The 14,888-nt window shown below is 35.2% G+C and overlaps 1 protein-coding gene across 21 annotated transcripts in view; it reads right to left on the reverse strand.

Annotated features, from left to right (window-relative positions):
* The window catches only part of ROBO2 (roundabout guidance receptor 2), a 608,922-nt gene that overhangs the window by 157,458 nt on the left and 436,576 nt on the right, over window positions 1–14,888 (reverse strand). For all 21 annotated transcript variants that reach the window (XM_054482584.2, XM_054482581.2, XM_054482583.2 and 18 more), the window contains exon 5: window positions 3,302–3,440. In XM_054482584.2, the coding sequence (XP_054338559.1) occupies window positions 3,302–3,440 (139 nt within the window). The remainder of the gene's footprint in view (window positions 1–3,301; window positions 3,441–14,888) is intronic.

Consider the following 14,888-nt stretch of genomic DNA (forward strand, 5'->3'; position numbering starts at 1 on the left):
TGCAGCTGCCCTACAAAGCTTTCATATAAATGTGTTAAGCATGAACTACTACACAAACCTTATTCAAATTTCATTAAATGTTAAGCCAAAGAAATGTCATCCACCACACCAATTGCTTATACAAGAACAATGGCCATCTCCCTAGTCTGAGACCTAAATAATGTAATAGAATCAATGTTGTTGATTTAGTCTACGGTTGGCTAAAAGTTATTACTGTTATTCGTCACCAAGGAAAGAGGTGTCTTTCTCTCTCATTATGCATAAGTGAGGCTTATGCTAATACATACAAATCAAGGAATGAATAAACTCCTCTGAAACATCACTTAAAGACTGGGAATCCAAGAAAAAGTACATGCTTCTTTCATGATGAAATACTGACCTCAGTTTCTACATTGCACTTATCCTTGCTTTAAGCCTTTCTAACAAAACAATTTTAAGCTTACACAGCACTGCCATTTGTCTAATATTTTTAAAATATTTAACTGGTTACACAAAGTACTATAATAATATGCCGGTAAAAAGAATAAAGAGGCCAAAGCTATGAAAATGTTTTAAAGGAAGTTAGTGAAAATAAGATTTCTCATGCTATCAACCTGGTTGTTTAGTGGCCTTGATATCATACCTTCTGATAGTGTAGCTTTAATGCTGTTGTTTGATTTATATGTACCATTTGTACTTTGAAGCAAATGAATTTGGCAAGATTTAGAGAACAGTGTAGCAGCTTAAGTTGTCAAGTTTATGACCTAACACCTACATTAAGCTGGAAATAATCAAACTAGGCTCAATTCATTTTTATTTTATCTTAATTCAGGAACATAGACATGTTAAAATGCAATGCACACTTACAATTCTCTATTTTAATACTTTTTTCAACTAGCTCGTGCTCAATGTTTGAAAATTAACAGGGTGGCCAGTGCTGTTATATGGATATAATGTGCCCCCGATACAATGTGATAAGAAGAGCATGTCATTTCTAGGGTATTCTTTTTAAAAACCTATAAACACAGTCTAATCCGGCTAATCCAAGTTTGGGGGACATTCGATAGCATACCTGGCCAGCACTTCCCTTCAAGGTTGTTAAGGTCACAAAACTAGAAAAACTAAGAACCTGTAACAGGACGGAGGAGACTGGAGAGATACGAGAACAAATGCAGAAGTCTATGATACCCAACTCAGTAATTACCTGAACTAGACTTGGAGTAGAACGAGGACAATGATGAAAACCTGGGAGATCCAAATAATGTATACACTTTACTTAATTATTATTACCTATCAAGGTTTGCTCATTAGTTGTGACAAATGTTTTATAGTCATGTAAGATATTAACAATAAGGAAAACTGGGTGTAGTGTAAAGGGGAACTCTCTGTTACTAACTTTGTAACTTTCCTATAAATCAAAATTTTTCCAAAATTAAAGATTTTTAAAGTTTCAGTGTACAAGGCCATATACTCCCAGTTATTTAAAATAAACCTTTGTTTACACTAGGATAAATTTTACTACAGAATTAATCTCTGCACCTTACATTAACATTTTAAAATTATTTACTACGTGCTCTCAAATTTGAAGAAAGTTGCTGACTATGTATAGAGGATGGACAGTAACAATTCAATAGTGTAAACTCTCCTTGTTTTCTAACCTGCTTCTCCAATGAGAGGGCATGAAAAGCCTCACATTTACAAACCTCTTCTACTAATACCATTCCTTTAAAGATAGATGTCTGGCATTAAAATGATAAAAGAAACACAATGATGACTGTCCCTACTACATAGGCTGAAAAACTAACTGAATTAATGTTTTCACTTGTTTTATTCCCGTAGATTACAAAGAACCTCTCAGTAACTATTATAAATGGTTGGTGCATTTGAATCCAGTGCATTCAATCCATGAGTGACATGTCTTTTGAAGTAAAGTATCCTATCATATCTAGGGATTTATAAAATTGAGATTTTGAAATGAATGTTTACATTTAGGAAAGTACTGATAGCAGTGAAAGCACATAAAAGGTATACAGCTTCTGTGGAAGCATGGTTAATATCAGTCAGTTGAGAGAAACAAAGTTGTTTTGTTTTTTTGTTTTTTTGTTTGTTTGTTTGTTTGTTTTTTCTCTTTGAGACAGTCTCACTCTGTCTCCCAGGCTGGAGTACAGTGGCACGATCTTGGCTCACTGCAACCACTGCCTCCCGGGTTCAAGCGATTCTCCAGACTCAGCCTCCCAAATAGCTGGGATTACAAGTGTGTGCCACCACACCCAGCTAATTTTTTGTATTTTTAGTAGAGACAGGGTTTCACCCTGTTGGTCAGGCTGCTTGAACTCCTGACCTGAAATTACCCACCTGCCTTGGCCTCCCAAAGTGCTGAGATTACCAGGCGTCAGCCACCGTGCCCAGCCAAAAATTTTTTTTTTAAAAAAGAAAAATTAGAAAACCGCAGCCTGTACAATTTTATGCAGGCAGTAATTGGAGAATGCATGATGGTTGTGATATCAGCAGGTAGAACTAGCAGGAAGGCATAACAAATCTTAAAGATAAAATTACTTGTGTTAAACCAACAACAACAAAACACACTTGAATCACTTATTTGATTCTAAATGGCAAGGTCTTAGGGAAATTTCTATAACAACAAGTTACAATTATTTTTATATATGATGAAAAGCATTTTTGAATACAGGTGAGACTTTGAGAGATTGGGTTTGGGGGTTTTGTGATAAGTACAATAAGAAGGAGATGGAAGAGAAGGTCTCCATGGAGAGATGGAAAAAAGAAAGTGACGGGAGGTCCCTGTGTTGGAAACCCCCTATGTGAAAAATGATGCCAACTACTTGCTACCGTTTCAGTGTTGTGCTGACCTTTGCTTGACTCCAGGACTCAGAGTCAGCCACATGAAATAGTCTTTTCTTAGTTATGCTTTGGGCCACAGAGGTGACAAAGGGTATCCAGAGGTGGTGAAGCATGGGAACGGGCAGTCATTGATGGAGGCCTCCAGGGAGCATTCTGCAGGAACAGAATGGTATACCTCAAAGGGTCCAGGGGAAAGAAGGCACCCAGGAATCCTTGGTATCTGGGGATAAGAGGTGGAATGAAGAATCAAGCATTAATGTAGATATTCATTGAAAGAGTGACATTGAAAGCCTGGAGGACTTTAATATACAAACAGTAAATATGTGGCTTGCGTATGTAAAAATCACATGAGTGAAAATATCCCAAGATGTAGGAGTGTTTGGTGGTGGCACTGTAGCTGTCCTTTTCTTTCCTAATTATCCATTGGTTATCTAACGATCTTCCATCCATATGTTGGTCTTACCTTCCTCTTGGCAAGTCTGCATCATCCTTTTTCCACCTCACAGTTGGTTGAGGATCTCCTTGGACTTGACAACGAAATTCTACAGCTTCTTCCTCCAGGACCACCTGGTTAATTGGCCTCCTGAGAAATGTGGGTCGTTCTTGAAAAAAAAAAATGAAACAATGGTAAAATGAGATAAACTATTATGCATGCTTTAAGTACATTATGAAAAAGCAAAGGAAACCTAATTTACTTTTGGTACACAGGTACCTAACTCTGTACCTCAGCTGTGTTTCAATAATGCCTTGTGAACCCAACGTCATTCAATAAAATAAAATATTTTGGAACAAAGAAATAGCTACAGTTTGCACATAAGACCATACAACCTTTGGAAAAAAATATTAAGTTGATTTTTCAGTGAATCCCTGAGCTAAATCAGGTGGATTCTATCATAAAAAATCACAACACTGAATTCTACAGGAAAAGATAGATTAAAAATGATTACAATAATCTATTATCGGGGTTCAAAGTGGGAAAACCAAAAGTTGAAAGGGATAAAAACATTTACAAAACAAATATTAATATTCCTCAAGAATGCTAGAGAAAACCAAAAGATGTGTACTTTCACACATATATTACCTAAATTTTCCCACAGGCTATGATTTGATAAGGACTCAATATTTCCATGATTATTTTAACTTCATGTATGGAAAGCTGTCTACCTGATTATTTTTCTTAAATACAAAGACTGTCATTATTAATTGTTGCAAACTACTTATTTATCAATTTTTTGAGGTTTTCTCCAATGGTCTTCTCTTAAGTGTTTGAGATATTTAACCATTTTTTTTTTTACTTAATTTTATGTTTTTTATTTCTTCAGTATTCTGTTCTACTGTTTTCATCCTTTCTTCTTTTATTAATCTGTATTTGGCACTGTTAAATTGTATTCTAGCACTCTTCTACAAAAAGCTAAAGAAAAATAAGTTCGTATCCATAAAAATCTTTTCCTATCCATAAGATTCTTAGCCTCTGAGGATATAAAATAAAAAGTAGTTTTATGTATCACCAAACATGGGCATTCCTTGTCCAGTTTCTTCCCTTTTGGATAATGGTCTGAAACTGGAAAAATTATCATTTAAATTTTATTAGCCCATATCTTCAAATCACAAACAAATTCAATATTGCTACTTACTGAGGTAGAAAGAGAACTAAGCCAAGGAAAAGAAAGATGAGATCCACAGGAAGCTGACACAATTTATCTGGCGATCTGGACATATTTAGCCACCTAGAACTTGAGTTTCAAACCTTCTAATTTAAAATTCTGTATACAGTGGCACAAAAACCAAAATGTATTTGGCAGGAAACCTTCAAAGAAAATAAATTACTTCAAATAATAGACGTTAAGAGTATAAAATAAGAGTATTTGATTTTATTGACTAAATCAAGATCCATATTTATAAAACAAATGTGTGAGTTGCAAGATAAATATTTTATTGCAATAAAACTAACTATCATTGGCATTTAGAAGGAAGACTATTGTATCTCTCCAGAGAATTTGACAGTAGGGATCAAAATTTTCTGCATATGCTTGAGTATCTGTGCTCTGGGACTCAAAAATCCCAAGCAATAAAACAAGGCAAATAGAATTTTATCATGAAAAATTTTGTAAACGCAGAATTGACAAGCAATCCATAAAAACTAAAGATAAACATGGTTGCATCTAAGGATTTTAGACACCCTGAATAAATTAGCAGCAAATTGTGCCCTGTAGACAGCAGAACAAATCTGCATGTCGGATAAAATAATTTAATGTTACTTTTTTCAACTCTGGACACTATGTGCCCAAAACAGCTATTTTGGGGCTTGCATAGTTGGTATTGAGCTATCATTTCTGGTAGTTAAATAGGCAATAGGATTAATATATCCTTATGAGGGTCCCAAATGTTAATAGTAAAAAATAAATCATTAGCATAGGAAGTGGAATAGACTTTTTCTGTGCTATCAGGTGCAGCTATTCATCCAGTTCATCCAAAAACTACATTAACCCAATGTTAAAGAGGTTTGAGACACTGTTGGTATTACTCAAGATTGAAAAATGATTCATCAAGAGGAGGTCTTTCCTGTTCCCTTTGATTTTAGTGGGAGTAGCATACTACATCCTGACACTGGGATGAACAAGCTAGAGAAGTCTTCCTCTCATCCACTCACTCACTCAGCACATATTAACACAACCACTCCTAGAGGCTTTCACTAAGTGTCAAGCTGGTGAATAGTGAGTAGCTTAGTTTCATTGGGGAAAGTGGTGAGAGACAAAGCCAGGCAGAGAGTGTGAGATAAGACCACGAAGGCCCTATTCACCACTCAAGGACTGTAAGCTCTGCCCTGAGGTTGATAGAGAGCTATTGAAGGACTTAAAGCAAGTAAGCAACGTGTCGAATAAGCATATGAAAAAAGTCATGTTGGTACGTCTGTGAAAGATAAATTAGAAGAGAAACATAAAGTCGTGAATTAGGTCAAAGACTCTTGTAAGAAATTATTTCAGCTTAAACTGACACAATGGTTCATAGGATGTGGAAAAGGGGACAGACAAGAGAGATCAAAACTGGGTGATCAGTCAGACGCATAGGGTGAAAAGGAAACTCTAGGAAGTGTCTCAACTTTTCATTTGGCAAATTGAAACAGACTGGCAGGTAAAACATGGATTGTGTGTGAGTGTGTGCATGTGTGTGTGAGTTTGTGTGTGTAAGCTCCTTTCATCATAGAAATGGTAAGGATGAGAAAAATGAACCTCTTATGCCTAAACCATTGTTAGGCAGATTTCTATTACTTGAAGTCAAATAAAATTTTAATGAGATAAAGGAGATTACTTACATAATAGGAAGAGAAATAAAGATAAATATGATTAAATCTGTAGATAAAGCCATTGAATTAAAAAAAATCTAAATAAAGAAGGAATCAAAAAGACTTTTTAAACGTGATGAAGACATTTTGCCAGAAATTAAATGCCAAAATCCTCTTAAAAGTAAAATAAGGGCCGGGCGCGGTGGCTCATGCCTGTAATCCGAGCACTTTGGGAGGCCGAGGTGGGCAGATCACGAGGTCAGGAGATCGAGACCATCCTGGCTAACACGATGAAACACCATCTCTACTAAAAATACAAAAATTAGCTGGGCATGGTGGCGGACACCTGTAGTCCCAGCTACTCAGGAGGCTGAGGCAGGAGAATGGTGTGAACCCGGGAGGCGGAGCTTGCAGTGAGCCAAGATCACGCCACTGCACTCCAGCCTGGGCGACAGAGCGAGACTCCATCTCAAAAAAAAAAAAAAAAAGTAAAATACAAAAGTCATGCCCATTGAAGTCTGGAACAAGACGGGCATGCTGGCATTAAAAATCAGTAAGAAAAAGGAAGTATGAGCCCTGAAGAAGAACCAAAGCAACCATCACTTACAGACACTCTGCAAAATATAACAATACAGAACAGTGGCTTCGATAACTGATAACTGCAACAAAAATAAGAAGTCCATAGGATAATTGCAGCAAAACTCACAATATTGGAAAATGCGAGATTTTAGGATAAATTGCAGCAACTTATACATTGAAAAACTGTTAAGTCATTGCAATATTAAAACTATCTACCTGTCTAATATGAAAAGTTTTCATGACATTATGCTGGGTATAAAATAAATTGAAAAACAATATGTGAGACCAGTTCCATTAAAATACTTATATTTTCAGGCAAAGTTTGTGTATGCTTTCCTTAACATGCTAACAATCACAAAATCACAACATATAATTAATCCGAATGGCAAACGTTACATCAGAGATGTCACAAAACTAAGCTGTCCCTTCCTCAAGGGGATACCATCAGGATCCTTAAGGGTTTTTTGGTCATGGTACTTGTTCTAAGCCTCATTGTTTTATATGGAGACACGTGCAGGCACTTGATTTATAATTTCAAGAAGAATCAAGATACAGGATCCCTGCTGCTGTTCAAATGAACTCAGCAGGGGTGCGGGACTTCACAATGAACCTTCTCTCTTCACTGCTACCCTCAAGCAGAGTCCAGTTGCTTAGCAACTGGATAACCACAGGAACATATGTGGTATACGATTTTTGGAAGCCTGGCATTGGCTCATGGTGAAAAATGTAATTCAATGGATAGAAAACCAAAACAAAGCAAAACAAAGGCAAAGAATAAATGAGATGAAAGTCGCCTGCACATGCATGACACATCAACACGGGTTTTATGCCTGGGTATTAGGATGTGCTGTCCAACACGTGACACGGGAAATTCCTGAGATACTGGAGCTTGGTCACATATTTTAAAGTATTATTCTGAGAATTTCCATAGCACCCTTTCTAACAATTATCTCTAAACTGTGTTATTCATTATTCCAATTGTTTTCTGTTAATTATACTAAACTCACCTTCTGCTTTGCAACTTTCATAATTACCCACAGAAAACGTTATGTTAAAAACTGTAGGTTTGCCTAACATTTATTTAAATGGAAGAAATTTTTTGTAAGACCTATTTTCCACTTTTCTTAACCAACTTTATTTCCAAAAAATCTGAGAATCAGAAACATAAATATGAAGACTAAAGAAGTTGTACAGGCCAAAAATGTATTTCAAATGCGTTGCATCTGCAGTGGCAATTGTTACAATAAGCCAAACACAAAGCCAAGCCCCTTTCAGACACAAATTTTAAAAATTATAAGGAAGTAACTTGAGTCTCCCCTTTTGACTCAAAATAATCTCCAAAAAAATGAAAAGCTAGAAGGATTAGAAAGTAAGTTGGTAATAGAACCATCCAATACATTGATAAGCGATCACACTCAATACCTATTAATGCTCCATAGAGTTTGGACAATTAGAGCTCTGTACAATTAAAATAAGTATGCATGAAAATCTTAAACTATTGAATAACAAGCAAACAATTTTAAAACATGTCAAAACAAGGTCACTGGTTTTTTCATGTTAATACCTTATGTCTGACCACATATTGAAAAACGGGGAAGAAATCTCAAGGGTCGTTTGCTGACTGCTTATCAATTAGATTAGAGCCTCTCTGAATGGGCTGATCTCTAATTATATAACTGCAGAGTGATCAGAGGCAATGTCTTTGCCAATGCAATTAACATTTTTTTATGTGAGATTAACAGGATTTGAATCACCTGCATAACTTGCTTACAAGGTTAATCTCTCTTGGGACAGTAGTGTTGTTTGCCAGTGTGTTTCTGTGAAGTACAGCTCTCAAGTAGTCAATCTTGTCAATTTAGTTCCAAATTGGCATTTTGGAAAAATCCAACTTTATATACAGCTACAATAAAATCAAATGCCAAGTCTCTTGTAGTTATGATAAAAATATTCAGAAAGCAAATATACAATTTAACACAAAATACCATAAATCTGAAATGTGGTTGCATAGTATCTCTTAAGTTCCTTAGTTACATGAAAAAAATTAAGTGCCCAGCAAACAAATTTCTCTTTTTAACTGTATTCAGTCATTGAAAACAGCTTTAAAATTGTCAATCACTGTGTTATAACAGCTATTTCTCAAATGACCATAAAATTTTAAAAATAAACTTCGCTTAACATTATAAAATTAGTGTTATGGCAATAATTACATAGGTAGAGTTCTTTAAGTCCTGTAAGACCAAAGCTATGTAATAAAAGGACATTAGAGTTAACCACTGCTTGTAAACCTTATCTCGACTTCAGCTCACCCAGAAAGAGCTGCCACCCTGTAGTGTCAATTAAATTGGAAGTCAGATGGCCCTGGTAGGTCTCCTTCTATTTAACTGGGCATGAATGAGGTGAGGGTGGGTTTGATAGTCATTGAATGTGAATTATCACGCCCTTCCAGAAAAAGACTGAACGATAATGATCAGGCTGTCTGAATGTGATTAAATAAATCCTGACTGCATTAGTTTCTTTTTGGCTAGAACTTTCCTTGCCTGAGAAAATTCATCCTATGAAGCAAAGACAAATATAGATAAATCTTCTCAGAGGAAAAAAAAATGCCTCTCTCACCACATATTAGAGGCAAAATTTCATGTTATTGCTGATAACATGATATAAGACTCCAGGTGAGAGCAGGGGCTCTGCCTATTCATTCCACCATTAGTATTTAAGCACTTAAACAGGGCATGGGACACAGTAGATGCTCAATAAATATACTCAAGAAAGGATTATATTGCTGACAACAATCTTAATAACACCTCATGTTCTTATACCACATGCTACAAATAAAATACAGATATTTCTTAAGGTGTGGGTCCTAAGGATCTTCTCTAATAGCATTATCTCTGAATATCTCAACTACTCTTATGCTATCAACGATTATCTCTCATTCAAAGACTAAAAACCAATATCACCAACCCCAATCTCTGTCCTCATCTTCCCCAAAATGGTTAGTTCTCAATCTGAACATCATACTGTGAAAATAATCAGTTGGCACAGAGTTTCCAGTAATCTTTTTGGAGAATAACAACTAAATATGAATTAACAATAGATCATGTGCCATTTGAAAAAAGCTTCCAGTGAAAAGACAAAGAACAATGTGGTATGGAGCCGTGGTGGTGGGGGATGGTGGGGAAGAGAAACTAAGAGGAAATAAAGGCAGAGAAGCATCACAAGATAATTTTACTTAAAAAAAAGTGTTATTAAAATTCTGTGATACAGCAAAAGAAATTATCAGAGTGAACGGACAACCTACAGAATGGGAGAAAATATTTGCAATCTAAGCATCTGACAAAGGTCTAATATCCAGATGTACAAGGAACTTAAACAAATTTACAAGAAAAAACAAACAACCCCCATTAAAAAGTGGGCTAAGGACATGAACAGACACTTCTCAAAAGAAGACATTCCTGTGGCTAACAAACATATGAAAAAAAGTTCTACATCACTGATTATTAGAGAAATGCAAATCAAAACCACAATGAGATACCATCTCACGCCAGTCAGAATGGCAATTATTAAAAAATCAAGTAACAACAGATGCTGGTGAGGTTGCAGAGAAATAGGAATGCTTTTACACAGTTGGTGGGAATATAAATTAGTTCAACTGTTGTGGAAGACAGTGTGGCCATTCCTCAAGGATCTAGAACCAGAAATACCATTACTATTATGGAGTATATACCCAAAGGAATATAAATCATTCTATTATAAATATACATGCACACATATGTTCATTGCAGCACTATTCACAATAGCAAAGACATGGAATCAACCCAAATACCCATCATGGACTGAATAAAGAAAATGTGGTACAAATACACCATGGAACACTATGCAGTCATAAAAAGGAATCAGATCATGTCCTTTGCAGGAACACAGATGGAGCTGGAAGCCATTATCCTTAGCAAACTACTGCGGAAACAGAAAACCAAACACTGCATGTTCTTACTTCTAAGTGGGAGCTGAACAATGGTAACACATGAACACATCAGGGGAACAACACACACTGGAGCCTGTCAAAGGGGCATGGTTAGGGAGAGCATCAGAAAGGATAGCTAATGGATGCAGGACCTAATACCTAAGTGACAGGTTAATCTGTGCAGCAAACCACCATGGCACTAGTTTACCTAGGTAACAAACCTACACATCCTGCACATGTACCTGAGAACTTAATAAAAGCTGGTGAAAAAATAAAATAAAATACAAATTACAAAAACAATAGTCTCTGCTACAAGAGAAGTCATAATACCCATGAAACAAGAACAGGATGCTATAAGTAAGGAGGAATTACAGAAAAGAAAAACCAAGGAGGTTTAAAATCTAATTGATGAAAACATGTTTGACAAAGAAAAATTTAAAAAAATTAGACATTTCATTGAATTGTTTTGGTTGAGAGTTTTCGGATTGAGACTGCTCATCAACTATATAGCAAGGAAAAGAAAGGAGTGTCAAACTAAGGTAATGTATTGAACCATTTCAGAAAACTGGGGTAAAGAGACCACCAAACATTTGGGAAGAAAAAAAAAAAAGAAAAAGAAAACTGATCACATACAAAGATACAGGATACAGAAATCAGAATCACAGTAGACTTCTCAAGAGCATCATGAGAAGCTAAATGATATTACAGTCACAACTGTAATATTCTGAGCAAAAGTATTATTTAAGTCAAATTCCCTAACTAAAGCATAATTCTAAACTAGAACTCTAAGGTCTGGATAGAATAAAGGCATTTTGGTTGGGAATGTGCTCCAAGCTTCAGCCAAGCAGAAAGAAGTTGAGAACCCCTTCCGAAAAGAGGGGTTAACCGAGAAAGAAACAAACACAGGATGCAGAAAACAGCAGATCCAGCATTCCAGACAAGGAAGACAAAATCAGAATTAGGTTTACGGGGTTGACCTAAGGAATATCTAACCAAGTCAGATCAGGCAGCCTCAGGGAAAGCTGTAGTTAAGGGGACTTAATAGCTAAAGTCTAAAAAGTAGATTATAGGAGATTTTATAGTTTCTGTTAGAGATTTCAAGAATTCATGACAGGTATAGACAAGCATAAGCAAATGGGAAAACGGGCTTATTATTAATTCAAAGAAGAACAAAAATAGTACCAGAAAAGAAATATGGTCATAATACTATAACATTCAACTCACAGTCAATAATATTTACATGACTATAATAACTCATATTCTGAATATTAATATAACCAATGTTTCTAAAGTTCATAGACTAAAAAGAGAGAAAGAAGGAAAAGTGGAGGTGAGAAGGTGGGGAAGAAGCTATAAGTGGGCCAAATCATCATCTTCTGTAATAGGAAGTCAAATAATGTATGAAATTGATACATCAATAAATAGCAGAGTAAGCACATATTCAGAAATATGGAAACAAATCCCAGAATAATTAGATAAAACAGAATGTAAAATGATGAGAAATATGTGTGTGTGTGTGTGTGTGTGTGTGTGTGTGTTTGTGTTGGGGCAAGAGATTCCTGTATTTCATTCTAAGTTTTGTAATACTTATTATATTTTACAAATGTTACACATAAAATAAGTTTTGATGTATTGCATTCATAAACACTTAAAAATCACTTTTGAAATCCACATGTCATTTTTAAAACCCAAATTTTGGACAGCAGTTTTCTGAAATCTACTCATAATTAGAAATTGTATTATTTACTTCAACTCTACTTTCTCTGCCATCCAGGATCTTTAGAGCTTAACATATGTAAACTTCTAGGGGCTACACTTCAGGAAAGTGTATAGATTGGGCCACAGATTTCAGTGCCACTGTAGACTATGATACCTACTTCTAATTTTTAGATTTGATAATGCCCAGTTAATTAGGATGTTATTTCATGACCAAAAACTATTAGAAGATCAACCACAATATTTGATTCATGATATATGGCACAGTAACTTTTTAAAATTAGGTTACACTGATCATATCTTTGATATGATCAAATGGCACATTTAAAATATATAATGCTGAAATTTTAAACTATACAACTTCAAAGTACAAGCCCACTAGAATCAAAATACTTGAAGAATTGGGAAAATTATTTTTCCTAGCAATATGTCTCGGAAAGTAGATAGCTATTATATTGGAAAAAACCTTTACTCCTTTCATTGTTTTTCTTGGCATTTACAAGTGACTTATATTTCTTGAACAATTAAATGTTACTTTACTATACACATTTTTATTATATTTATAATAATAATGTATATACTTATTTTTTCGAACAACAAAATGTTACTTGTTCTGTATAACATATCTTAAGATAAAGATTCAATTGCAAAGGACATTTAAAAACCTTATAGCTACAGAGTGGTTATAGTAGCCAGACCTTTAAAAGTGAAATTGCTGCTCCATGAAAATAAAATTGAGAGAGAGTATGAAGTATAATCAGTTTTACTTACATAAACATTAGGTCAAAAATGATAATATGTAACAATGCTAAAATATAAAGAGTTTTATTGGAAAATGTGTATTAGATGTAGGAGCACCAGCATAAAATAAAGAAGACCTCCCTATTAATAGTACACTGTTTTTTTTCTTTTATGTTCTCTAAGAATAGGGAGCCAAGATGCAGAAGGGGTTTCTTGGGCAATACTTATCACATCCTTGATTTAGACCATCACTTTGGTTTTTTTGTTTTTCTTTTGGATTTGGATGTTGTTTTCTTACCAATAATGGAAAGTTAGTTTTTCCTTCAACTTAATCTTGTACTTATAACCCCTCAGGTCAGTTCCGACTAGCTTACACCATCTAATAAACATTTCTCAGTTTCCTAAATCAATTCTGCCAGGGGAACTGCCTTTAGACAATTCAATCTATTTGGATGATAGCTATTTTCAAAATAATTTAGAAGTTCCCACATAACTTTTGACATGTTTAGGAATCCCCAGTAGTTCTCATCATTTCTTTAGGGAAAGTAGAGTAAATATTTCATAAGGATGTCTCATTAGTGGTAAGTCTAATTGCTTCTGTAATGACATTAGACCCTTTCAATTTCCTTCTGAAGGCAGTCTATACTGCAGTAATACAGCTTTTTTTTTTCTTTCTTTCTATTCCAGAGTTTGTGGTAGTTACAGAAAAATAGCAATGAGTGTTTCTTTAAATAGAAGAGCTGTACTTGTGGGCTTTCAATGCTAACATTCAGTGACCACTAATATCATTTCTTACCAGGCAAAACTGTGTTTTATTCATTGCAGAGTGGAGCACATCTTGAGAGTCTTATAGAGGACTGCATGAAATGTAGGGGCAAACTGACACTTGTCTGAGCCCTGCAGGATAGAAATTTACATGCATACTTTGAACAATTCTATTTTTTCTATTCAATTCCTTTAACGAATTACAGGATTTCTCCTAGCGTTGTCATTTGGGACTTCAAGCTGCTTAGTAGCCACAGGGAGTGTTACCAGAGATTACCCGGTGCTCAGAATGATTGAAAGGAGAGGCCTGCATTCTGGTACACATGCACAAAGCACAATCTTAACTCTTGAAATATAGCAGAAATCATAATGCAGCTCTTTCTATAGTGGCACTCCCATTACACCATTGGATGGCGTCTCCCAAGCCAGCAAATTACGTTTCTTTGGGGACCTACGCAGGGCTTTGGTGCAACACTTGGGGGTGTCCTGAAGAAATGACCAGAAATAGGGATTTTATATCATGCACAGAAGTAGAGGATTATTTTACTGGTACTGAAAAATAATTTAAAAATATCAATGATATTTTTGCTCCTAAAAAATCACATAATATCTGCAATAGTAAAATGTTTAATGAAGATTGTATATATACACGTACATATACATACATACATATATGTACATGTATGTGTGTGCATGTGTGGGTCTATAAATGTGTAAGTCTATACAGAGATTTAAATAGAACTTCAATGTATTCTAAAAGAGTGTTTCATTTTTGAGTCTCTTTAGCATATCTATTTTCTCCAATTTTTTGTCATTTTCTCTCTCTTTCAATCTTCCACAGTTGCCCTGCAGTATTTTCCTTACATTTGTTTCCTTGGCCATCTTTATTTGTCCCCAGTTTTCTCCTTTCCGATATTTTATCCACCATTTATGTGATATGGTTCTAGTCAGTTTTTAACCTATTAATTGCATTTATCCAGCTAAGGAGAGCCTTGGTTCTTGAAG

This window comes from Pongo pygmaeus, chromosome 2, assembly GCF_028885625.2.
Source record: "Pongo pygmaeus isolate AG05252 chromosome 2, NHGRI_mPonPyg2-v2.0_pri, whole genome shotgun sequence".
NCBI classification, from domain to species: domain Eukaryota; kingdom Metazoa; phylum Chordata; class Mammalia; order Primates; family Hominidae; genus Pongo; species Pongo pygmaeus.